Raw genomic sequence first — 22,965 nt, forward strand, 5'->3', positions numbered from 1 at the left:
CCCCTCTTAAAACCTTCCCCACGCAATTATATTCCTTTCTTACCCGTGGCTCCTTCTAAAGGCTACCGCACGGGCGTGTATATGTGTGTGTGTACAAACGCAAATACAGAAGTGAAAGAGTCATCGCAGAATGCTGTACAGGGATCCTTCCTCTCCCTCATCATCATCGTCGGCCTCCCGCACCACACAGGGGTCGTCAGGCATCCGGGACCTCCTGCGGCACAAGGCAGAGAGGAAGAGGAGGGAATGGGAAACACACACACACACACAAGCAAACAAACACGTTGTGCAGGGAGGCAAGGAAAAACTGTGGGAGGTGAGCGCATGGCCGCCCGTCCTGAAGAACGAAGGCCCGGAGATAAGCAACACAAAGTCCACCTGTCTCATCTTCCGTGAAGACGAACAAAAAAAAACAACAACAACAACAATTTTTTGTTGTTATTTTTATTATTTTCTTTAAGAAAAAATGCAGCAAACACAAACCCGCGGAGCCCCACAACGCGGCCGCCGCCGTCGCTGTTTTTCGATTGCGGGGGCCAAATAAGCCGTCTCACTCCCTCCCTTCGGCATGCGTGTGGGTTGTGTGGAGGGAAAAAGAAAAAGTATGCTCCCCGCACTGGTCCAAGTGCTCTCTACGTCCTTCACCGCCCCACGCGTTTGCTTCCTCCGCTTCAGCCCCAATTCTTTTCTGGAAGCTACAGATAAAAGTGCGGCCCACACCCACACCCACACGCAGCACCACAGCCACTGCAATGCAAAAACATGCCCGCAATCTCCCCCGCTGTGCGTCTGTCTGTAATCCTGACGATAATGCCTCAACCGATGCCTGCCTCATCAAGGAAGGCTTCGACTCATATATATATATATATATTAATTCTGTACCCTCCTCCGTTGCCGTTGCTCTCCTCGCCTTCCCTCGCTTGAGCGCTTCGGCGTCATCGCCCTACCACCATATTCCCTCTGCTTCCATTTTCCCCTTCCTTTTCTCCGCCTTACCTTGTCGTTTTTTTTGTTTTTGTTCTCTCTCTCTCTTTTTTTTTTTTTTCAAGCTATTCTTCATGCATTCCCCGTTTTTTTTTCTTTGTTTTTCTGGCATCGTCCATATTGTTCGTGCGTGTCGGTGGTTACGTGGCCCCCGTATTTTCTCCCACCCACCCCCACGCTCACCGTCCACGCACACGCCTCCCACTTCATTATTGGTCAGTGCGGTCAAAGCCTAGCAGTTGCGGTGTGACTTTATCTTGCGCACAATATCCTCAAAGTCGAGCTCCGAGACGTCGTTCGCCTGAATGGGCTGAAACCCCTCCGTCGACGCCTGCAGCGCGTCGCGGCTGCTGCTGTACAGCATCTTCGTGCGCGGGGCGCCCGAGTCGGGGTTCCAGCTGATAAGAACGAGCTTGTCGCGTTTGCCCTCGTTTGTTTCGTACTCGACGTCGCACGCAGCGTAGCAGGGGGCGGACTTGTCAATAGCGTCAACGAACTTCTGGAAGTCAGCGTTCCGTTCACCCACGGCCTTGACGTCTATGGTCTTCTGGTCAACAATGTGAAGGATGACGTAGCGGGACTTCTTGCGCCGGAGTTCCGTGAGCGCCTTGACGCACTCATCGGAGACAGAAACACCCGACATGGCCATGATTGCTTAACTGATTGATGAGCTGCTTGGTTGTGAGAAACTTGGTGCTAGTAATAGCGCTGTTGCTACTGTTGTTTGCCCTTTTGCTTTGCCGCTGGGATTCGTGAAATCTGCTGCTTCTTCGTGGGTGGGTGAATGTCGGAAAGGTGGAAAGAACAGCGTGATGTGATGGGCGCCCACGGCGGCAATCAAACCAGCCCTGCACACACGCACCAAGAAGTGTTCAAAACAAAAAAGAAAAATAGTAACCACCAGTGACCACAGCAGGCGCGGTGCCTTCTACAGCCCGAGTAGGCCGCACACAAAACTGGTGCTGGAGGCGCAGGGAAGGAAGAGAACGGGCTCAGCATCCTGCGGCGTTGCAGTCGCCTCCACCCGCTTCTCTGCCAGGGTGTCATCAGAGCTAGCCTCCACGCGGGGTGGCGCTGGGGACGTGGGTGGATCTGCCGCGCCGCACACCACGCCGGTGTACAGAGCGCCGCTGAATGCAAGATAAAACACCGCCACAAGCCCCGCCGAGCTCTGCAGCAAAACTTGCGGTGCCTCCGACTCCGTCGTTTGGGGTGCCGTTCGCCTCCTCGTGTTGGAGGAACTGGCAGTAGCAGCCGCAGCGGCACTAGTCGTCGCCTGTCGCGAACGCTTTGCAGGCGGCTGCATCCACGCAGCGCGCTCCTCCCCCGCCGAAGTCTTGCGGACACGCCTCGTATTACCCGGGTCGCTGGTTCGGCCTAGCACGATGGCCGACGAGATACCATCAGCTGACAGCCCCTCGCTGTCCTCAACCACCGCATCCACCTTGACGCCCCGCCAAAATGCCAACGCGCTCTGAACCGTCTGCCCCTCCGCCGCCACCGAAGTGTACTGCACCCGCAGGAGGTCTGCATCCTCTTCAAGTCGCTGCAGCGCCTCCACGTCTCGCACAATCACCTCCGCACAGAAGACCTTCGAGATGGGTGCATGAAACTGGAGTCGGGGAGCGGACGAGGGGAGAAAGCGGACATGGATGTCATAACGGTCTCGCTCCGCCCCAGCAACGGGCGTGGTCCCACTCGCCTTGATCGTCTCAGGTTGAGAGGGAGACACACCTCCTCCGTTCTTTTCGCTGGCGAGCAGAGGCATTACACACGTCGAGACAACATCCGCAATCCGCCGCGCCATCCCTGCCAGATACTCCTGCGGGCACTCCACCCAAATGCGGTGCATCGCCGTCCCCGCAGAGTAGCCGTGCTCCTTTCGCAGCAACTCCCGCAACGAAGGTGGCTCTGCATTTTCATCCCCAGCAACTACTAACCCTGATGACGCGCCCTCACTGTCGTTTGCGCCTCGCGCAGTATTAGGTGATGCCACCGCGGCTGCCCGGGTCCGCAAACACGCCGCTTCTTCAAGGAAGGCCCCGAAAGGGTGCGGTGAAGGTGGCGGATTAGCAAGCAGATCCACGTACATTCGCGCGCGACGGAGACTCTGCGGTGTGATTGCACGCCCCAAATGCAAGAGAGGTGGCGGCTGTGTCCTGAAAGACAAAGACGCACAAGCCGCACGAGACCCTTCGCCTTGCATCGATTTTGTTTTCCTTCTTTCCTTTCTTTGCTTGTTGGCCGATTGGATTAAAAACGAAAACAAAAAAGTGGGAAGTGCATGACGACGCCCAACCGTACGGCGGCAGCAGAAGTGACCCACACGGTCTCGTGCATCCTTCACAACTGCGGGGCGAGATGCGCACTACAGTAGGTGCATACACATATGCGTGCATCATCGTCCCCTATTCTTCCACGCAGAGACAGTCAGACAATCAGCGTAAAGAGCGGTCAGGCTGCACAGGATGAAATAAAAAACATTCCAAACCAACTACGGGTGAATAAAAGCACACATACAAAAAAAAAAAAAAATACAGAACCACCAGTGGCAATTCACACGCACACACACAAACCACAGGGAAAATAGAAAAAGAGAGGGAGAGAAACTCCCAACACAAAAAAAAAACATTATGTTCATCTATTGGGCACCTGACCCCGAACGCAACGCCTCTAACGTTTGCATCGCCTCCTTCAGGGATGTGAGGTATTCCGCCCACTGTTGGCTGCCGCGACACTGCGGCAGTTCTCGCCAGAGAAGCGATTTCACCCGCCGGCGCAAATGCCGCTCCTGTCGCTGCACCCACTTCTCTTCCTCCGGCGTGGGGTCCTGGTGGTGGACCTCACATGAGTCGGACTCACCGGGCGGCGCAGCACTCACAGAGTTCGGTCTCGCAGATGCATGCTCGCCAACTGTCGCCGCAGCAAAGTCCGTTTTTGTCGCTGGTGAGCAACGACGTGGCAATAGTGATGAGGCAGGGCGGTCCTGCCGTCCCCGTGAAAAAGTGCGCCGCGGCGACAATTGGGCAGGCCTCGATAGCAGCGGATTTTGCACTCCTCGAGAGGTTGGAGATCGCGCGTTTCTGCTGGGGCAAGCAAAGCCGTGCACCTCCCTGCCGTTGCATAACGTCCCTCTCCCTTGGCGGCTTGGCGAGGCGGCCACCGGCCGCATAAACTCATCCACTAGAACAATACAATAGCGCTTTACACAGACGGAACAGTACGGATTCAGGCGAGCCGGTCCAAGGGGACTCTGTGGACGCGTTCTCGCGGGCGAGCGACGTGTCGGGGACGTAACCGCCGATGTAGGGCGACGCACAACAAAAATCGGCAGTTGATTGCCCCGTGCATCGTAACATGACTCGGCGGTCGGGTCCAACACGCGGTGATACGCGCCGTCGCGGTAGCAGTAGCACTCCCCAGGAATACCTTTAAACGTCTCCCGCGCTCCGCCCCGCCCCAAAAACACCTCTCCACGCCTTGTCTGGGGCCGCAAAGAGCTGCTGTGTCTCTGCCCGTCACATTGTTGGTGCAAGAGGGGAGGTTGATTAGCATAACTCTCACGCAGAGCCGAATCTAGTCTTTCTTCCACGCCTTCAAAGAGAAGGCCACGACGCTGCGACGGGGACGAAGATAACGGTTCCACCTTGGAAAATAATTTTGGATGCCCCTCCAACGAGCCCCGACTGTGCAGCTGCAGCGGAGACCCTCGCGCCCCAGCAGAGGTGCTGCACCCAGATGAGCCGCCCAACGGCTCCCCCTGCCGCAAGCAAGGCATCGCGGTCGGGTCCGTAGGTGGTGGTGAAACATTTCTAGCTGTCACACTTATGGTCACGGGAATGTCCTGCGTGTCCACCATATCCACTCCTGCAACAGCGCACACATTATGGAGAACGTCTGATTCTGGCTTGATTTCTCTTGCTGTGCCGCTTCCTTGGTGTGGCGACGCACAAGTCAAAGATGACGATAAAGCTCCTCGCCTTGAATCGCTTATCCCATGCATCACGTCATCCAAACCGCCCTGCGTGATATGCGTCGTCGGCAAGGATAAGGAGCGTCGGTGGTTTCCGTCGTTGATCAAGAGAGGCGATGCAGAGAGAGATAGTGCCTGGTCCAGTAAGGAACACCGCATGGCGCTCAAAACATTTGTAGTCTTGGGAAACGCACGTGATCGCCTGGGCTCACCCCGGAGCACGGTTCGCACGCGTTCCTGTAAACGCGGTGTCAGGGAGGATAGCAACACCTGAATGCTTGCATCACTCTCCAAGGAGCACCTCCGCGAGGTTGCCTCACTGTCGCTCTCCCCGCCGTCGTGTGGCGGTCGCGCCGAGTGCTGAATGTGCCAACTCACATCCGTCTTCGACACCTCCACCTCCACACTGCTTGAGGAGGAGTTGTTCATGACATGGGCAAAACCCTTAACTCGTGACGCCATGAAAGCGCCTCCGCGTCCTCCATCACCAGTCGCCCTTTTGCTCCGATTTCTATTGTCCTTTTTATGTTTGCGCCCCGTGCGTGATGGGGTGGCAGACTCAAAAGTGTTTTCCCGCCGCCTCTCAGTTACATCGCAACCAAGCAATGGATCCCCCTCCTCGCCTCTAGGCTTCACCGAATCTGTGACAACTGGCATTGTTGTTGTTGCTGCTGCTGCTGCTCCCGCCGCCGCCACGGGCCCGTGTATTGGGAGGGATCTATTAAGGAAGGATGAACCGTTTACCATCCGCACAAACATGAGATTGAACCAGCGACGGAAGCACAGAAGCAGCCGTTGATCTTCCTTCTTTATCAGAAACTTCGTGAGTGTGCGTTCTAACTGGTGATCCTTCCTTCTTGCAAGCTCCTCCCGCAGCGACACACTTTCAGAAACTTTCGAGGAAGCGGCATGGTCAGTTTCTTCTGCTTCCATCGCTCGCGAGGGGTCTTTGCCTTTGTTCGAGGCACCGTCACTTTGACGCCCTGCCGGTGGTGGTGGTGGCGCACCGCGAGCTTCGTCCCGCGGTATCGTCTTCTGCTGTTGATCGCCAGCCTTCCAAAGGGGGGCGAGACAGTCTTTGGTGTGGTCGATTCCCATGTGATCCTCACCACTGCTGTTGTTTTCCGAGGTACTCGGGGGGTTCGCCCCCGGGAAGAGATTTTTAAACACATGGAAGGGAGAGGAGGTAAGCAAAGCGGTATCCTGCCTCGTTTCCTGAGACGAGGGGGCAGACGCCTGAGCTTCCAATCCCTTTGCTCTAGTCGGAAACGCCATCGCACGGAGCAGTGAGATGCCCTCGGGGGAGGTGTCATCTGGCTGCAGCAACACCGGCGATGCCGAAATGTCCTCTGTTGTGTTCGGCATTCCCGACAAAAACGGCGGAGTCAACGCCAAAGCCGTGCTCTCAATAGGGTTGTAACCCGTGCGCTGAGTCGCAGTGCGCAACTGAAGGTTCCTTTGATGCATCCAGGACGCCACATGCTCGTTCCATTGAACCTGGTGCTCAACAAACGTCCCCACCAGCACCACGGAGACGCCGCACAAGGGACACACGCGACAAGTGGTGCTCCGTGCTGCCTTCTCTTCAGACGCCACCGCTGCAACAGAGGGCACCGACCCGAGAACTTTAGATATCGAGTCTCCTTCCTGAGTGGGGTCACCAAGCCACGACGACGGCATTCGATTCCGTGGCTGAGCCGTTGGTTGGGCTGAGCAAGCATGAGCCCCGTGGAGCATATCATCCTCAGCCTGTACAAGAGTAGGCGCACTCCGTGGCGCGTCCTTCGCATCCCTTGCTGGCAGAAGTTCGCTGGTGGGACGTATGCGAGGCGGGGAGTGCGGTCGGGAGCTAACGAACGACGGTGAGTCACCACGCAAACTGAGCACTGGAGACGTGAGCGTGCCTCGCACAAATGGCTGACCCTGCTGCTCCTGCCGCCGCTGGGACGTTTGTTCCTGCCCGGTCTCACGCAGAAGTGCGGCGCTACGCGGACCCTGCTGAGACGTGTTCTCCTCAAAACTCTCTTGGGCCTCGAGGCCATGCGCCAGCGAGCTGGAACCCGGAGAGGGAGAAGGCACAATATATGGGGACTTCGATACGGCGAATGCGGTGAGTGGGGTGTCCGCCGCACTCCCCCGAGAGACGTCAATACGAAACAACTCTCTCGCACGACTCTCCATTCCCTTCGCCCCTCACCGTCTCTATGACTCTACACAAATATGCCACTGTCGTGCCGGCACGGGCCAGCTCTCTACGCGCTTCCCTCTCAGCGTGCACCACGCGTCTAGTAGCCACGCAACCCCGTCAAGACCTGATAGTGACAGCTCCAGACAACTGCGGCGCCCAGCTCTGCTGTATCCCCGCCGCTCTCTTCTACCTCTCCTTATTTCTCTAGTGTGCACCTCTACTGGATACTGCAACAAATTCTTTTTCTTCAGGCGGTGTAGGGGTCGACGCCCAAAACGCCCCTACCGTGAATACGGAGGAGACACAAGTCAGGAAGAAAATAAAGGAAAAGAAGATCACACAAGGAGAAACAAAAGACAAAGAAAGTGAAGGAGGTCCATAAATTAGTGAAGAATAACAACAAAACGTAAAACAGTCAGACAGGCAGAGGGGAGAGAAAGCAGCAAAGTACTCTCTGTAGGTGTCAGGGGCTCAAGAACATACTGTCCGCACATGCGTCAGCACGCCTGACGCCGTTTGTTACGGCGCCCTCCAGCGGAGGTGGCGTTACTGCCGCATGTGCGGCACTTCTTCCCTTCAGCCTTCGTATAAATTGGTCTCGAGCCGTCCTCGCCCAATTCTTCCAGCAGCTGCGTCACTGCTGCGGCGTCAGCAGTGTTGATGTATTTGATGGTGCTAATACGATTCACCCTGTAGCCACGTCTCAGAAGCTCAATGAGAATCCGAGCGATATTGCGGGAGTCATCAATGCCGCTGTGCGGCTGGCCAAGAAACGGCAAGCCCAACTTCCGTAACATGTCCGTCAGCTTGCGTGGGCGCATGCGGAAGAGGTCTGCAAAACTGTGACGCACATTCACCCAGCGGTAGAAAAGTGGAGGAAATTCGTGGCCGTCCCGCATCACGCTGCATTCGTACATAAATTTCCGCATATCCCATGGACCGTCCGTCACCATGCAGATCATCCGCTCGCAGTCAGTCCACTCCGGGTTACGTCTCTCGTCATATGTAAAGTGGCGCTTTTGCGATTGCAGAGAGTTGCTCAGCCCCTCCGGCCGCGCCGTCATCCACCGACGGCAGAGTGGGTAGACCACCTCCCGCAACCAGCGTTCAAAGCGACCCAAAACCTCTGGCAGTGTTGGGGCCGCGTCCACCTGCGCCTGTGTGATGCCTGTCAGCGCAGTGCAAAATTGCGTCAAACGTGGGTTTCGCATGGGTCGCACGTACGAGTGAAACTCCGCCACCACGCACAAATCCACAGTGTCTACGCAAACCACGGGAAATTCAATAATCTCGTGCGGGTAGCTCGCGCTCGCACTGTCGCAGGTTGCCTCAAAGTCGCACACCAAGAGGTGAGAAAAGGGTTGTGGCACAAGTCGCCGTTTGCCCTGCGACGACGAGCCGTGCCGACGATTGGCGGCGCCACTCACGCCGGTTGAATGGTCCGCCGTCTTCCTCTCCGCCGCTCGTATTATTTTTTTGTGCTCCGCCTCACCAAGGTTGCTGGTGCCCTGCAGGAGAATGTCAAACCTCGTGCCTACACCGCGCAGAAAGTCCCTGCCTTCCGCGGCACTGGTACCGCTATCGTCCGTGGTGCTATCATCCGCCTCGCCCCTCGCACTCGTCAGGGATGGCTGCAGCTCCCCCCGTATCAAAGGTACCTCCGCCGGCTGGTCCCGTGTACGCGCGCCTCTCATCGCCCTTTTATTTCTCTCACCTTGTGTGTGTGTGTGTGTCTGGCTGTGCGCTTTGCTCTCGCCTAATTCCGCTCCGACAACAACGAGCCCTCGCCGCTTGCCGCCCGCGCACCTAGTCGTTAAATCCCGGACTACAAATTAGAAGGTGTTGGCGCATTTTGATAACGTCCGAAGTTGTTCAGTGACGACAAATTGTCACAGGTGTTGTTGTTTTTTCTTTTTTTTGACCACGCTCGGGGGGGTGGCAACGACAGACGACATGCAAAGGAGAATAAAAGGAGCAGGCAAAGGCAATCACGCAGCAAGGCCTAGCTACGGTGCCTCCCACACCAAAAGAGAGGGAGGGAGAGAGAGATGGGCTTAGAAGACCCTCTCATGTATCTATGCCCGCGCCCACACCCATCCGTGGCTGTAGACAAAAATAGATACTGATATATATATATATATATATATATAACAAAACACATCGACAACAGATGAAGACAGACACAAGCGTGTATATAAGAAGAGGCAGAAAGGAAACGGCAAAAACACACACATTCATAGGAGAGAAACCGCACAAAGCATTGGCCGGTACAACAACCATAGTCCTAGCAAAAATCGTAGGGAGAAGAAGAAAAAAAAAAAAAAACACACACACACACATACCGCACGCACAGATACACACGAAAACAAAAACACCTTTTTTTTTTCTTTTTTGTACAATAAAAAAAAAAGGGCAGCAGAGGAGTGATTACGTTGCCGTAGCTGCATCAGTGAGCACAAAAGGTGGTCCCGCCCACCCCCACCAAAAAAAAAAAAAGCCGCTACTTCTGCGCTCAAGGCATCGTACCTACGACAAAGCTAAAACAACAACAACAACAACAAAAAACAAAAAAAAAACATTGTCAACGACAAAGAGAGTACAGCGTAGGAAAGTCGGACAGAACGCCAATCGCTGCAGCCCAAAGTCTATCGCCTCTTCACCTCCCCCACCCCTCGTTTCGCACGCATCCACGCTCTATCACCCCACGCCCCTCCTCCTCATCTTTCCTGTCCCTGTCCTTCCACTGCGCAACCAAGGCATAAAGAACGTAAACAAAAAAAAAAACAACAACAAGAAATAACTAAACAAAACACAAGTGCGGAAAAGCGCAAATAGCAACGCCCATTGGAATTTTTTTTTTTTTAAAGTACATCAGTGCCCCTTCGACCCATCACACTCACTAAAAAACCGCCTCTGCCACGCACTACAACAAAAAAGCACATGCTGTGGGGAAGCACAACCCACAAAGCACCTTCGTGTACATATCTATAGATAGGTAGGTAGATAGACCAGCTCACCATCCTGGCGTCCCCTCACCTCACGTCTGGATTTTCCATTGCCTGCCTGCCTGCCACAGCTTGGACTAGGCTGAGGAGGCATTCACGGTATCTTTAGCCGATGATATCGGCCCTATCGTCGTCGCTGTCGCCGTTGTGGCCGTTGCTGTTTCAGGCGCCACGAGGCTTGCGGTGGTAACCGTCATCCCGTACGGCAAGCGGCTGAGTGGAATTTCACAGAAGGAGCATCCCAGTTTCAGCATGCGTATGACAATGTTCGCAACATTCCTTGCGTCGTCAATACCACTGTGCAGCCGCCCCTCAAAGGGGCAGTTCAACGCATCGAGCATCGCTCGTATTTTGCCCTGTTGGCACTGAAAGAAGTGTGCAAAGAAACGCTTCACATCGATCCACTGGTAAAACATGCTGGGGAAGCGGATCCCTTGCCGTGAGACGCTATGAACGTACATAAACTCCTTTAGGTCAGCGGGACCATCTGTGGCCAGCATAGTGCGAGAGCCAGGGGGAATGGTATTTGCATGCCATCGCTCAAACCGGCGAATGACCTCCTCTAGTGGCAAGGCATTGTCGATGTCTTCCTGACGGATACCCGTCAGACGACGACAGAATTCACTCAGTTGGGGCTTCACCTTGGGTCTCACAAACTGGCGAAACTCGGCCACAGCTCGCTGCAGTTTTACATCAACAAGAACCACAGGAAACTCAATAATTTCGTGCAGGTATGATGGTGGGATACTCTCCTCGCAGGTGGCCTCAAAATCCAACACAAGCAGGTAATCATACGGGCAATGCGACGGATTCACAACAGGGTTCATAAAAGGCAAAAGCGGGGAACCAGAACCGCTCCAAGGACCACGTGATCGGTTGCCATAGTAGTTTCCAGAGTTGTTATGCGCATAGTGGGCCGCAGCCGCGGCTGCAGCCGTACGGCGACGAAGCATGTCTTCACGGGATTCCAGCTTGAATGTTGTGCCGGGCGAAAATGAGGAGGGTGCCGTCGAAGGTGTCATGCTGCCTACTACTGCCGTAGTGACAGGCGTCATACCCGAGCCCGCTGGTTCCACTGGACTACCACTGCACTGAAGCAATGGCGTGGTTGTGTAAGAGGCGCAAGAGGCGGGAGAGGCCGTGTGCGGGTCAACCGCCTGCGTTGATGTGGATCCCCGTGAAAAATAATACGGGGCCGCACTCAATGGAGGACTTGCCAAAACAGAATGCAGCCGCGACTCAAAAGGAACGGCCTTGTGATTGAGTGTGTTCGTCTTCACATTATCCGAAACCAGCCGCTGTTGTTGCTGTGCCTCCTCAACTTCCTCTTGGTGCTTCGGTCCGTGCGCCGTCGCCCCGTCAGCGAGGAACGATGCCCGCTGTAACGCAATGCCCGCCGAGCTCGTCGCCTGCGACGGTGGCAACAGCACCTCAGCAGGACATGAACCTTCCAACTCGTTTGGTGACGAATCGTCGTCTGGGCACCAGTCACTGCCCAGCAGGGTGTCCAACACCAACGTCAATTCCTCGCGATTCTGCACCAATTGTTGCAAAGCATTAAGGCAGGACTTAATATCCTCCCAATGATTATCAGTCACAGTGCAGAGCGAGTCACAGTTACAACTGCTGCTGCTGCCAGTGACACTGCCATTGTCACTGGCACTGGCTCTGTAGCCTGTCACCCTGTCATCCGCAGCGCCCGTCTCACTGCCTCCCACGATGGGGGGTGAAGAACTCACACCATTCATCCCAGCTCCCTCTTTGTGAGGCAAAAGGGATCCCAGTGAGGCACCCACCAAAGCAATCTCGCGAAGCAGTCGGATAAGCTCTGAAACAGACTGCTCATCCACGGGTACAAGCTCAAACGTCTCTGCACAAGGCTGAAGTTTACTCGAACCGATCTTACCTTCATGTTGGGTACCAGCATCTGAAACGGCATTAACGCCAACAGTGGCAGCGGCAGTAGAAGAAAAAGAGGAAGAGCCGACACCTCTTCTCGCGACTTCCACAAATAAAGCCCCCCTGTGTGCAACTCCTCCATTCTTGACTAACCCTGCCCCCTTGCTACCTTGATGCTGCCCTTGCTGCAGCTTCAGCCTTCGGTAAGCCTCAAGTGCGGAGGCGTCTGGTGGGCTGTGCATCAGCAAAGAGAGCCACTGGATGGCCAGGGACCTTGCCACGCGGCACTTTTCTAACTTGAAACTCGCAACATCCTTAATGCCGTGACAGAGGCCAGTACGAGGCATGACAGAAGCAGATACGCGTCGCTCCGCCTTCTTTGAAGGCGTCCACCACCGGCCTTCAGCCCCTGCATGTCCCGATGGCGACTGTTGGGTGTTCGACACGCCGTCGGAATGGTCGCCCTCGAGCAGTCCCGTCTGCTTCGCGCTGCTGTTCGTGAGCGCTTCCAGTGGCTCAACCCGCGGAGAATGCGTGTGGAATTGCATGTTATCTGCGCTCATCACGCAACCTGCTTCTCCCCTGCTCTTACCGTTTGCCTCTCTCTTCCACTACTACTTTCTCACTTGTCGATCGTTGCTGCCTCTTAATGATTTCCTCCCTGCCTCTTCCTATTATTCTTGTTGTTTTTCCGTCTTTTCACCGTCCCCTGTTTTCGTTGCCTGATTCTCTTTTACCTACTTTTTCAGCAAATCTGCTTTGATTCACTTTCGTTTTGCCCCCTCGCCGGCCCGATACGCACTCCCCTTTTGATTTTGTTTGGCGCGACGCCGCTGCTTCCGCCGTTCGTCCCTACGAGCACGTGCGTGTGTGGAGACCACACACGTGTGCACACAAGAACGTCGGTGAGGAGTCGGTAGGCCACGCCGCTGCGCCCACGCGTTGCCAGTGACCGGAAGCAAAAGAACTGAAGCCGACGGCAAGCGACTCCCCGAGCAACAAAAAGGCCACCACCACGCACGGCAGCAACACCGACAGCAGTATGCGGAACGGCAAACGGAAACAAAAAATGAATAAGTTGTACACACCGCGGGGCGCGTCTGTGTAAAACGTGGACGGGTCCTCCTAACCTTTTTTTTTATTTTTGATTTCCTGCCTTGTTCCTTCGCGCGTTTCTTTTGTTTCTTTGTTTCTTTTTGTGAGTGGGGCCTTCTCTTTGAGACTCTGCAACTCACTCACTTCTTCTCTCACTGAACTCGTTCTCTCCCTCGCCCCCTCTCCTACCACGTGTGTGTAGTTTGACTAGCAACCGCGTGTGTGGGTGGGAGTGTGGGAGTGTGCAGTGCACAAATGCTTTGTATGCCTTTTTTTTTCGGTTTGTATCAATGCTGGCAGCCGGCGCCCCTGCCCCCTTCTCGCCGCCCCTTCCTGCTTGCCTCCTACTCCTACCAAGGACGGCGGTGTGTGTGTGTGTGTGAGAGAGAGGGAGAGAGAGAGAGAGAAAGAGAATATAAAAAAAAAGAGAGACGCAAAGGCATCATCAAAGCGCAGCAGCCACATCCACTGCGGAAAACAAAAGATAATCCAGCAGACACAGAAGGAAGCGAATCCAGTCATTGCCCGTTTTTGTTTGTTTGTTTGTTTGTTGTTGTTGTTTTTTTTTGCTTTTCAAGTCATTTGCTGCGATGTGTCTTCTCACCACCTTCTCAGCCTGAGTGGTGGGAGCCACGGAAGGAAGAAAAACCTCCCATAATATTTGTGCGTGTTGTAAGTGTTAACCGTACAGATGCCAATGGCCCCACCAAGACACATACAGAGCAGCACCCCACGCCACGCAAAAAAAAAAAGAAGGGGAAATATAAATGCATGTACTTTCCCACGTTTTGCTTTTATTTTCTTTAAACGTAGTTGCATCCTGCAATGTAATGGGTTTACTTACCGCAGTCGCCCCCACCATCGGGAGATCCGTGTGGACAGCAGAATGAGCAGCATTGCGGCGGCAACAATCACGAGCGTGCAGAGCACCACCAAGCGACAGCGAATGGCCAGTCTACCACGGTGCAACCTCTCCTCCATTTCTTTAACGGTCATGCCACGAAATTGGTGGGGATGCTTCTTGCGGTACTGAAGCACCACCTCCCTATGCCGCTCCCCAAAGCTGAAGTACTCCATACCGTAGCACCGTTTGGCGATGTCATCTACGACGTCGGGGTCCAGTCGGCCACTGCCCTCTTCGCGGCGGTAGAGCGGGTAGTCGCCTAGAGGGTAGTGGTACGCGTCCTCCAGGGGGATACTGATGAGGAAGTCAAAGACGCAGCCAGCCCGCATCATCGCCACGGCGAGCCGCGCAATATTCACCGCGTCGTCAAAGCCGCAGTGAGGACGACCTTCAAACTGCAGCTGCATCCGACGCAGCATGGCGTCTAACTTGATCGGTGAACCACGATTAAAGTGGTGGGCAAACGTCGTGCGAATATCAAGGTATTCATAGAAGATGTTGGGGAAACTCACGTGGTCGCGCAGGATGGAGTGCTCGTAAATGAAGTTCTTGAAGTCCCACGGGCCGTCCGCAGCAAACGCAACTTTGGCCCCAACCGGAATCGTCGCACGGTACCACCGCTCAAACGCCTTCACCACCTCCGGAAGGTCCGGCGCGTTATCGACGTCCGCCTGCGCAATGCCGGTCAGCGTTTTGCAGAAGTCGGAAAGCACGGGGTTGCGCCACGGCCGCACGTATGAGCGAAACGAACGCCGCTTGTCTACAACGCCGCGACGCACGTCAATCAGCACACCTGGAAGCTCAATGATTTCGTGCGGATAGTTGGCGTTGTTTTCCTCGCAGGTCGCCTCGACGTCCACCACAATGATGTAGTCAAACAGCTGACGATCCAACGGGTCCGCCTCGTCGTAAATGCTGGCGTACGGCGCATGGCTGCGCTTCTGCCCCCCCTCCTGCGCGCGCGGCCCCTGCCACGTTCTGCCGCGTCGCGATGCGGCGGGACGCTGTCCGTATTGGCACGCCCTACGCTCCTTGTTGGCTTTCCGTTGCGCCATGGCGCGCTTCGTGTGCTGCGGCATACCCTTTTGGCAGGTGGCCAAGTGCAGGAGGGAAGCAAAAAAAAAAAAAAACACCGCAAAACGTAACGCCGTAAAGAAAGCCCAGACAAGAGGATGTGCGCAGAAGTGCAATGAGGTGCAGCAGACTACAACAGTGCGTCCAGTACACACACACACACAGACGCATGCACACAATACGCACGGCTGGAGCCCATCTCCTCTCACGCAAGTCTTTTGTTCCTTTGCAGAAAACAGTTTTTAAAAAACAAAACAAAGTATACATGTGTCCCCGATGTCCGCTCGCCTATTGGTCGGGTCGTCATTGCTTGTTTCACCCCTGCACGCACGAACAAGTGAGCAAGAAAAGGAATGTTGTTTCTCATTGCACTTTTTTACTGTTTACCTGCGTGAAACGCAGCCGCACGCGTCAAGAGGAAGCCTCACGGCTCTCCAGGGTGGGTTTGAACGCCTCCCTGCATGAAAGGAAGTAGCAGTGGTTGTACAGAAGCCGTGCGGCGGCTGAGACGTCCTCTCGGAATTGCTGGCAGAGTTCGCTATGGTACGCAATGATGCCGATAAGAGACTGCTCTTCCTCCGGCGTCCGGAGCTCCACCGCACCGTTGGGGGACCAAATGGAGATTTCATCGGTGGGCCGCTGCAGCCGCTCATCGCCGCTGAGTTTGCCAGTGATGATGTCCACACAGAGCCGCAGCAGGGGCAGACTTCTTTCATACGACAAAAGCACCTGTAGCATGTCGGCCGACGGGATGAGGTCGCAGAGGCGGCGGATGTCGCTCTCGCACGCGTGAAAGTGGTGCGCCCCGAGCGCCACGAGTAGCGGTACAGATAAATTGGACGTTCGAAGGTGCGGTGAGTGCTCGAGCAACGCGCGTGCGGCATCCACATAACCGTTGGCGATGGCGTAGTAGAGCGGGGTGCATTGAGCCTCGTCATAGATGTTCACGTCCGCGCCGGCGCTCAGCAGCATCCGCACAACCTCCCCGGGGTCACTGTTGGGGTTGTTCACGGCGCACAGCAGAGGTGTCCAAGAGAACTGGGTTGAGATTGCCGGATCCGTCACGGTGGTGTTCACCACCACCGCCAAGCCCCGCTCCAAGAGGGTTTTCACGTAGCGACTATTATTTCGAAAGCAGGCGCGGTGCAGGCCGCAGACGGCGTGTGCGACCGCGCTGTTAAAGTCCGCCCGCAGGGGTACCGCCTCCGGAGTTTCCACGAGCTGGTAGCATTTCCCACACGGCCGGCGAAAGAGTTCCGGAAACGCGCAGCAGGCGTCGTAGACGGTGTCGTACTCCGCCATGGTGAGTCTCTCCGCCACCCACGCCCCGGTTTGCTGAGTGAAGCGTATCTTCCACGTCGTCAGACCGTTTTCGTCGCCGACACAGCTCTTCGACTGGCGAAGAAGGACGAGCACCACCACCTCGCCAGGGGTTTTGGTCAGCGTGGCCACGCAATCCCCCTCCTTCGCGTCCTCGCGCCGCGCAAACGCCTTTTCTTGGTACTCCAGCGAGTGCTCAAGCTCAAACAGCCCAACCCGTATGTCATCCTTCATGTTGCGATCCAAAAGAAGAAAGGGGCCCCAAATGCTAAGGAGGCGCTTAAGGGTGTAGAGTGAAACCACCCCGCACCCCCGGTAGTTAACGGCCTCCATAATCGGCACGCGAGACCACTCAGGGAAAAGCTGAAGCGCAGGTGAAAAGTTCTCCACAAAACATGCCGGCCTCTCCTTCCCCACGTAGGCGTTCCAAATCTTCTGCACGGAAACGTCGCCCAAATACGCGCCTGAATCAAAGTAGATCGACTGCTGGCACACCTCCACATACCAGCGCAGGTGTGCCAAGTGGAATCCGACATCGCCGTCAATATCGGCAAAGGCACACTCAAATTCAGCAGGGAGACACACACCCTCACGTACCCATAGCATCGCATCTTCTTGTTCTCCATCCTCCGCATATGGTTTACCTTTGGATCGTCCCTTTAACCCACCAAGTCCCTGGTTCCAAAGCAAAATTTCATCCATGTAACGCTGTAGCTCCTCCAGTGCACGGAGCAGCAGGGTGCATAATGCATCGGAAAGACGATAAAATACGGGGGCCTGATTCACCGAACATTTGAACGATGTAATGCCTACAAAGAAGTTGTGAGCCTCCTTCATGTGAGGAAAGACGTGTGCCAATGGAACCTCCGCCTCTGTGCAGGTAGTATCCAGACGTGAGGTGAGAGAGAGGGCAGTGCCCACCTGAGACTCCGCCACCGTTGTGAGGTCCACCCCACGCAGGTGGTGTCTCTCCTCCATTATAACTGTTTGAAACTGTCGAAATTCCTTCGCGGAAAGGGGTGCCCCGGTGATCTCTGCCAGCAACATTTCAAGCTCCTGCACAGGCGGATTGAGTCCAACAGGCGTGAAGAGCTCGGGAAACTGCCTGCTATCGATGTCGCTCACCACACGCGCCAGGGCGCGCAGCTCCGGGGGAATCATAGCCCGCATGAGTGCAGCCAAGTCAAGGGCGAGTCCACGCGGGCCTGTGCGTGACAAAAAAAAAAAAAAAACAGCCAGAAAAAAATAATGCAAAACAAAAACAAAAACCGATAATGCAGTGAGAACGTAGAGAGTTATTGAGATTCAAGAGAAAAGTGGCTACAAGCATACACAGACGTAGTTGGAGGCACACACATGCACCCATGTTATATATACATACATATATATATATATATGGAGATGGAGAGAGAAACAAAAAGAGATGTAAACAGGAGGAGGAGAAATCAATATCAAAACACCAGATCATAAGGGACGAAAAAAAAAAAAGCAAACAAACAAAGGCATACTACAGGTATAGACATGAATATATAAATATAAATAAAGCGGAGTTTGCATATACGGCGATGCTACTTATTGCGCGCAACAGAAATAAATGGTAACAGACGGCGTCTTCCAGTGGACTTCGCCCGCTTGTGTGCTAAAATGGCTTCAGGTGGAAGTTGTCGCTGCACCAAATGAACCGACGGTAATGGCTGCATGTACTTCTGCATGCAAGCGTTGGGTGAGTACGGCCTCTTGGTGTTCCGCGTTATAGGACAATCTGCGTCTGGATAAACCAATCGCCTTGTCGCCGGAAGGTACACAGCAGTGTAGCCCAGCTCGCGCCATTCTCGAAGAAGTTTGTCCTCATCAATGTCATTGACCCTCGGAGAGGTCGTTGTTTTCCCCTCCGCCTGTTGAGATGCATCCTCCGCATCAGGGGCGTCGGTTGGCGCCGTTATCTGCTTCTCCGCCGCCGCCATGTCAACGGCGGTAAGGAAAACTCTCCCCCCAGGCGCGTCTTTGATGGCGCCGGTGGGGGAAGGAGCACTGCTGGGGCTCTGGACGCCCTCCCCTGTGGACCCCGCCATGAGCGTCAGCGCCGTCTGCTTCAACTGGCCCGGAAGCATTGACACAGGAATGTGCTGCACCACATGGTTGCCAATAAGGCGATCGGCGGGTGGATCGGCAGCAATTCTCTGCATCGCCCGCATGCGACGCTCTAGTGCCTTCGAAAACATCTCGTCGACAAGATTGAGTCGCCGCAAAGATCGCTGCTGGCGATTCTCAGTCGCCTGCATCCTCTCCCGCCGGGCACGGTGCGCAGCCTCCACCTGCACCTCCCCGCCACACTCATGCAGCCGCGCCGAGCGAATAATCCACAAAAAGTCCACGTCCAGCACATGGTTTTCCTCTTTCACACTCCTCTCCTCCTCTATTGCGTCATCCGAGGAACAGCGGGGGTACGGGGGGGCGGGAATCACATTGGGAAAGTTGCCGCTTTCCACTGACCCCTCCACCGCCGCCATGTCAGCAAGCACAGAAGACTTCTGTCCTTGGCCCGGCCTTTCCCCAGTGAAACCACCTTGGCGGAAGGAAGGTATGGGTCGCAAACTTGCACGTAGAGTGCCACTGTCGCTTTTACTTACGCGCCTGCCACCCGCGGTGGCGTCACCACCGTCGTTGCCGGTGTTGGTGATCCCAGCATTGGCACTCTCAGCGCCCAGTGAACTTTTTTTCTGATCCGGAGGATGCCGCTTTGGTGGTTTTCTACTACGGATTTGTTTGTTACTTTGCTTCTGCGCTGCAGCGGTCGCTAGTTTCTTTTCCTTTGCCTTTGCGAGGGACCTAACTGTCTTCTCATGTTGCAGCACGTTCTCCTCATCACGCAGGTTTTGTATGCGATGCTGCAACTCCACCTTCCTGCGCAGAAGCTCACTTTGACGCTTCTCCGCTTCCGCAGTTTCACCACCGTCGCCCACTCCGTCCTCGGCGCGGCGGGCCTCTGGAAGACGCTCAGGTTCTTGACTGTGCTCTCTCGCCTCCATTTCCTACGGCCCCTCCTGCTACTACGACAAACTGTAGAATCTCCTGCAGACACGCGTGATGTGTGGGCGGCAACAACAAAAAGGAAGAAGGGATGTGGCACCTCTCGGCGCACACCGCAGAAAAGAAATAATTAAATAAATAAATGGCGTCAGACATGTCTGTGACTGTTGGTGGTGAGCAGCGAGTGGGGAGAGGTGGACGCGAATAAAAATGCGGCGGCAGCAGCCTACCCCCGGTATCGGTTAATGCAGGCGGTGGAGGGACGGATGAAGAGATGGCAGGGAAAAAAACTCTTCGCGTCCTTCCACGCGCAAGAGCAAAGAAAGAAGACAACAAAACCGCGCAGAACAGGCTCAGAGGTGGGAGATACCATCCCTCCCACTCTCACCTCTCATCGCGGCTTTGCCCGTTTCTTGACCAAACACCGCATCTGCTCTAGCACATACTCGACGCAGTCTCCTTCTTCCTTTAGGCAGTCGTGTTCGTTATCGAGCGGGCCAAAACAGATACGGCGCACCAGGGTTGGGTTGTCCTCGGCCATCTGTACGGTGCCAAACGTCTCTGGAGCGTTGGAAGCACTGAAGCGCACAATCCACCTTTCTTCTACACCGCCAACAGCTAACTCTTCTGTTCGTGGGGTGTCAGCAAGTAAGGGAGAGTCCAGTTCGCAGCCTTCTCTTCCACGCACAAAGAAATACTGCATGCGGCGCGAGGCCTGTCGTGAAAATGGAATCCAAAGGCTACCTTTGCCACCCACTGCGGACAGTGCCGAACGGTCTAGTGTCTCATACCACCATTGTGGATGTCCCACGCAGCAGGGTTTACCCCCGGTACGCCATAATTCCTTCAGTACGGAATCACATTGCAACACGCGATACGCAAAGCCCTGATCCCGCAGCCAACTCTGTCGCCCATAGCTCTGCTGAACCTCATGTGTGTCCTGCGACACAAGTGTGTAAAAGTAGGAGCATGTGTTGTCCAGTGAGGGTGGCTTAGGACGCAAAATGCGACCCAGTCGCTGCGCCTCTTGACGACGTGAGGCACCCAGCCCGGATAGCTGAATAATAACCGATGCGCATGGAAGATCTAACGCGACATCGCCAACGCGAGAGAGAATGATTGCGTTGACGTCGCTGGAGTGCTGAAAGTACTGCAGGAGGTTAGCACGCTCGATCTCCGAGGTATGCCCGTCCATGAAGGGAATATTAAGATGTTGCGCGTAGTAATGCACCCCCTCCAAGTCATCGCAGAAAATGATGACCTTGTCTGGGGGGGATCGGTTGCGGTGGAACTCCAGCAGGGCCTGCGCACACCACAGCTTGTACGGATTGAAGCACACCACAGCACGGGCAAGTGTATTTGTCCCGCGGCACGCAAACGGGTCTTCCTCCGCCTGACTCTTTAGATACTCTGTGAAGAAAGGCAGAGGAAGCGGGCACTGTACTTCAGCGCATTCCACGCGGGCGAGAAACCCAGCCCGTGTTAGCTCCAGCCAGTTGGCCTCGTACAGCTTTGGCCCCACGAGGTGCCGCAAATTGCCAATCTTGTCGTCCTCACGCAAGAGTGTAGCACTGAGGCCAACCACGCACTTGTACTTGACTTTGTTGAGCACCTCCTGGAAGTGGTGGGCGAGGGCGGTGTGCACCTCGTCCAGCAGTAGTAGTCCCCATGCCTGCTCCTCAACGCTGGAAAGGATGCGGGCAGTTATCTTCGCATCCTCCCGCTGCTCCCGCTCAGGCACACCAGGCCGCCGTGCGACAAGCATGCTGTATGTCGTGATAAACACGTCCCCTGGCATTTGCTTTTTATCCGAAATACACATCGTCACCTGCTCCTCCGACAAGTTCGTCCAACGAAGGAACTCGCGCTGCCACTGTAGGACAGACATGACATTTATGCACATGACAATTGTCCGCTTCTTTAGGGTTGCCGCAAACCCAATACCCGTAAGCGTCTTCCCCGCCCCACACGGCAGCACAATGACCCCCTGGTGGGCCTTGTTTCCGCAACGAAAGCGCTCCAATGACGCCACCTGATAAGGACGCAAACGCACATCCTCAACAAGCGCCAAATCCCGCACGGCGAGGGTGCCATCCTGGCCATAGTCATAGAAGAGATCCGCACAGACGCCAAGTTCCTTAAAGAGTCGCTCCCGCACATTGCGCAGTTTCCCATCTTTTACTTGGCTCTTGTAAACTAGGCGGGAATACTTCCTCCCTGTGCCGCCAGCATTACCCAACGTAGACGCGCAGGACGCCGGAGGGGTGTCAAAAAGTCTGCGCAACGTCTTTGCCCTACCGCTCTCCACGACACTTTTCTCCTCCACGCCCCGGTCCACGTCAGAGAGCACCCACCGCATCACACCATGGAGGGATACAGGCACCAAAAACTCCTGCAGGTGGCTAACCAGAAACTCCAGGTGCTTCCGGTCCTGGCTCACAAGAAAGTATGCAAGCCTCTCCTCATCTTTATGGTGCGCCTGCTGCTGCAGATGCGATTGATGTCGTTGGAAGGAACGCAGTTGTGGCTGGAGAACAATACGTACCCGCGACGATCGCTCCTCCTCCGAGAGCATCTGCTCAAGGTCCGGTGGCAAGGCACGGAGAGCGTCAGGGCAGCACAATGCACGAGACACAAGCGGCTCCGGCCGAATCACGACGCCCCGCACAAGCGAGAGAACACGGCGCGTTGGTACGGCCGCCTCCTCAGCCTTTTCCTGCTTCACCAATGAGGCCGCCTCACCATTCTCTTTCTTCACCCGCTTCAGCCCAACCTCATTATCCTCCGCCTCCTGTTTTCCCTGCAGCTGCTGCAACACTTGTGCCGCCTCCGACGCCACGTCTGCCACTTCCTCCAATCGCCGCATGAGCGACGCAAACTTCTCCAAGTCCACCGGCAGTCGGTGTTGCTCGTCCAGGCGAAAGTACCGAATGACGTTTCGTATCATCGCCGTCGAGTACGTCCCCTCAGCGCTCGCCGCGGAAAGGGACGAGGGGGAGATGACATACTCGCTCATGTGCAGCGTGCGGCAGACGGGCTCGCAGCATGACGTGAGGAAGTCCACGAGGTGCGGGTACGCGGGGTGGGCGTTGTTCACCAGGAGGCTCCCGTTCGACCCAACAAACATTTCGCACGTCTCCTGAGACGTCAAACGCAGGTGTTGCCGCAAAAACAAACAAAAAAAAAACACGGGATCCAAAGCAGGCGTATGCTCGGGAATAAGCACATAGACGGAAAGAAGTAAAACAAGTCGTGTGGGTACAATAACCCCCTGAGGCATCTTAAGCCGTCGACAGAAGAAGCAAACCAACAACAACAAAAAAAAAAAAAAAAGAACTAAAACAAACAAAAGACAAAAACAAAATACGGACTTAACAACATACAACACAAGAGAGAGAAAGAGAGAGGAACGAAAGAAATCAAACAAAAAGAAATAGAAAAAAAACAAAAAAAACAATAAAACTAGTACCAATAAAAATAGAAAGTTACCCCC

General features: G+C 55.0%; 9 protein-coding genes across 9 annotated transcripts, besides 20 other annotated features; all 9 read right to left on the reverse strand.

Moving 5' to 3' along the window:
• The first annotated feature begins 253 nt into the window (after positions 1-253).
• Positions 254-283: a microsatellite.
• A 118-nt stretch (positions 284-401) lies between these two features.
• Positions 402-428: a microsatellite.
• Positions 429-713: 285 nt separating this feature from the next.
• Positions 714-748: a microsatellite.
• A 105-nt stretch (positions 749-853) lies between these two features.
• Positions 854-871: a microsatellite.
• A 132-nt stretch (positions 872-1,003) lies between these two features.
• Positions 1,004-1,045: a microsatellite.
• Positions 1,046-1,150: 105 nt separating this feature from the next.
• Positions 1,151-1,183: a microsatellite.
• A 33-nt stretch (positions 1,184-1,216) lies between these two features.
• Positions 1,217-1,633, reverse strand: TraAM80_02396 (cofilin/actin depolymerizing factor; the record flags this gene model as incomplete). The annotated part of the gene is made up of 1 exon (XM_029379400.1): positions 1,217-1,633. The coding sequence occupies one exon, from the start codon at positions 1,631-1,633 to the stop codon at positions 1,217-1,219; it is 417 nt and encodes a 138-aa protein (XP_029240789.1).
• A 279-nt stretch (positions 1,634-1,912) lies between these two features.
• On the reverse strand, positions 1,913-3,076 carry TraAM80_02397 (uncharacterized protein; the record flags this gene model as incomplete). Its single annotated transcript, XM_029379401.1, has 1 exon — positions 1,913-3,076. One exon carries the CDS (start codon positions 3,074-3,076, stop codon positions 1,913-1,915), a length of 1,164 nt encoding a protein of 387 aa, XP_029240790.1.
• Positions 3,077-3,625: 549 nt separating this feature from the next.
• TraAM80_02398 (megakaryocyte stimulating factor) lies at positions 3,626-7,138 on the reverse strand (the record flags this gene model as incomplete). Its single annotated transcript, XM_029379402.1, has 1 exon — positions 3,626-7,138. One exon carries the CDS (start codon positions 7,136-7,138, stop codon positions 3,626-3,628), a length of 3,513 nt encoding a protein of 1,170 aa, XP_029240791.1.
• Positions 7,139-7,642: 504 nt separating this feature from the next.
• TraAM80_02399 (exonuclease) lies at positions 7,643-8,839 on the reverse strand (the record flags this gene model as incomplete). Its single annotated transcript, XM_029379403.1, has 1 exon — positions 7,643-8,839. One exon carries the CDS (start codon positions 8,837-8,839, stop codon positions 7,643-7,645), a length of 1,197 nt encoding a protein of 398 aa, XP_029240792.1.
• A 22-nt stretch (positions 8,840-8,861) lies between these two features.
• Positions 8,862-8,887: a microsatellite.
• Positions 8,888-9,270: 383 nt separating this feature from the next.
• Positions 9,271-9,295: a microsatellite.
• A 174-nt stretch (positions 9,296-9,469) lies between these two features.
• Positions 9,470-9,520: a microsatellite.
• Positions 9,521-9,673: 153 nt separating this feature from the next.
• Positions 9,674-9,684: a microsatellite.
• Positions 9,685-9,721: a sequence feature (A-rich).
• Positions 9,722-9,736: a microsatellite.
• Positions 9,737-9,914: 178 nt separating this feature from the next.
• Positions 9,915-9,955: a sequence feature (A-rich).
• A 272-nt stretch (positions 9,956-10,227) lies between these two features.
• Positions 10,228-12,612, reverse strand: TraAM80_02400 (uncharacterized protein; the record flags this gene model as incomplete). Its single annotated transcript, XM_029379404.1, has 1 exon — positions 10,228-12,612. One exon carries the CDS (start codon positions 12,610-12,612, stop codon positions 10,228-10,230), a length of 2,385 nt encoding a protein of 794 aa, XP_029240793.1.
• Positions 12,613-13,509: 897 nt separating this feature from the next.
• Positions 13,510-13,526: a microsatellite.
• Positions 13,526-13,576: a sequence feature (GA-rich).
• A 98-nt stretch (positions 13,577-13,674) lies between these two features.
• Positions 13,675-13,716: a microsatellite.
• Positions 13,717-13,984: 268 nt separating this feature from the next.
• Positions 13,985-15,127, reverse strand: TraAM80_02401 (uncharacterized protein; the record flags this gene model as incomplete). The annotated part of the gene is made up of 1 exon (XM_029379405.1): positions 13,985-15,127. One exon carries the CDS (start codon positions 15,125-15,127, stop codon positions 13,985-13,987), a length of 1,143 nt encoding a protein of 380 aa, XP_029240794.1.
• A 144-nt stretch (positions 15,128-15,271) lies between these two features.
• Positions 15,272-15,308: a microsatellite.
• Positions 15,309-15,533: 225 nt separating this feature from the next.
• Positions 15,534-17,612, reverse strand: TraAM80_02402 (uncharacterized protein; the record flags this gene model as incomplete). The annotated part of the gene is made up of 1 exon (XM_029379406.1): positions 15,534-17,612. The coding sequence occupies one exon, from the start codon at positions 17,610-17,612 to the stop codon at positions 15,534-15,536; it is 2,079 nt and encodes a 692-aa protein (XP_029240795.1).
• A 198-nt stretch (positions 17,613-17,810) lies between these two features.
• Positions 17,811-17,839: a microsatellite.
• A 171-nt stretch (positions 17,840-18,010) lies between these two features.
• TraAM80_02403 (uncharacterized protein) lies at positions 18,011-19,471 on the reverse strand (the record flags this gene model as incomplete). Its single annotated transcript, XM_029379407.1, has 1 exon — positions 18,011-19,471. The coding sequence occupies one exon, from the start codon at positions 19,469-19,471 to the stop codon at positions 18,011-18,013; it is 1,461 nt and encodes a 486-aa protein (XP_029240796.1).
• A 121-nt stretch (positions 19,472-19,592) lies between these two features.
• Positions 19,593-19,616: a microsatellite.
• A 247-nt stretch (positions 19,617-19,863) lies between these two features.
• On the reverse strand, positions 19,864-22,599 carry TraAM80_02404 (putative DNA repair helicase; the record flags this gene model as incomplete). Its single annotated transcript, XM_029379408.1, has 1 exon — positions 19,864-22,599. The coding sequence occupies one exon, from the start codon at positions 22,597-22,599 to the stop codon at positions 19,864-19,866; it is 2,736 nt and encodes a 911-aa protein (XP_029240797.1).
• A 181-nt stretch (positions 22,600-22,780) lies between these two features.
• Positions 22,781-22,956: a sequence feature (A-rich).
• Positions 22,957-22,965: the final 9 nt, after the last annotated feature.

This window comes from Trypanosoma rangeli (genome assembly GCF_003719475.1).
Source record: "Trypanosoma rangeli strain AM80 chromosome Unknown Tra_15.4_contig_00054, whole genome shotgun sequence".
NCBI lineage: Eukaryota > Euglenozoa > Kinetoplastea > Trypanosomatida > Trypanosomatidae > Trypanosoma > Trypanosoma rangeli.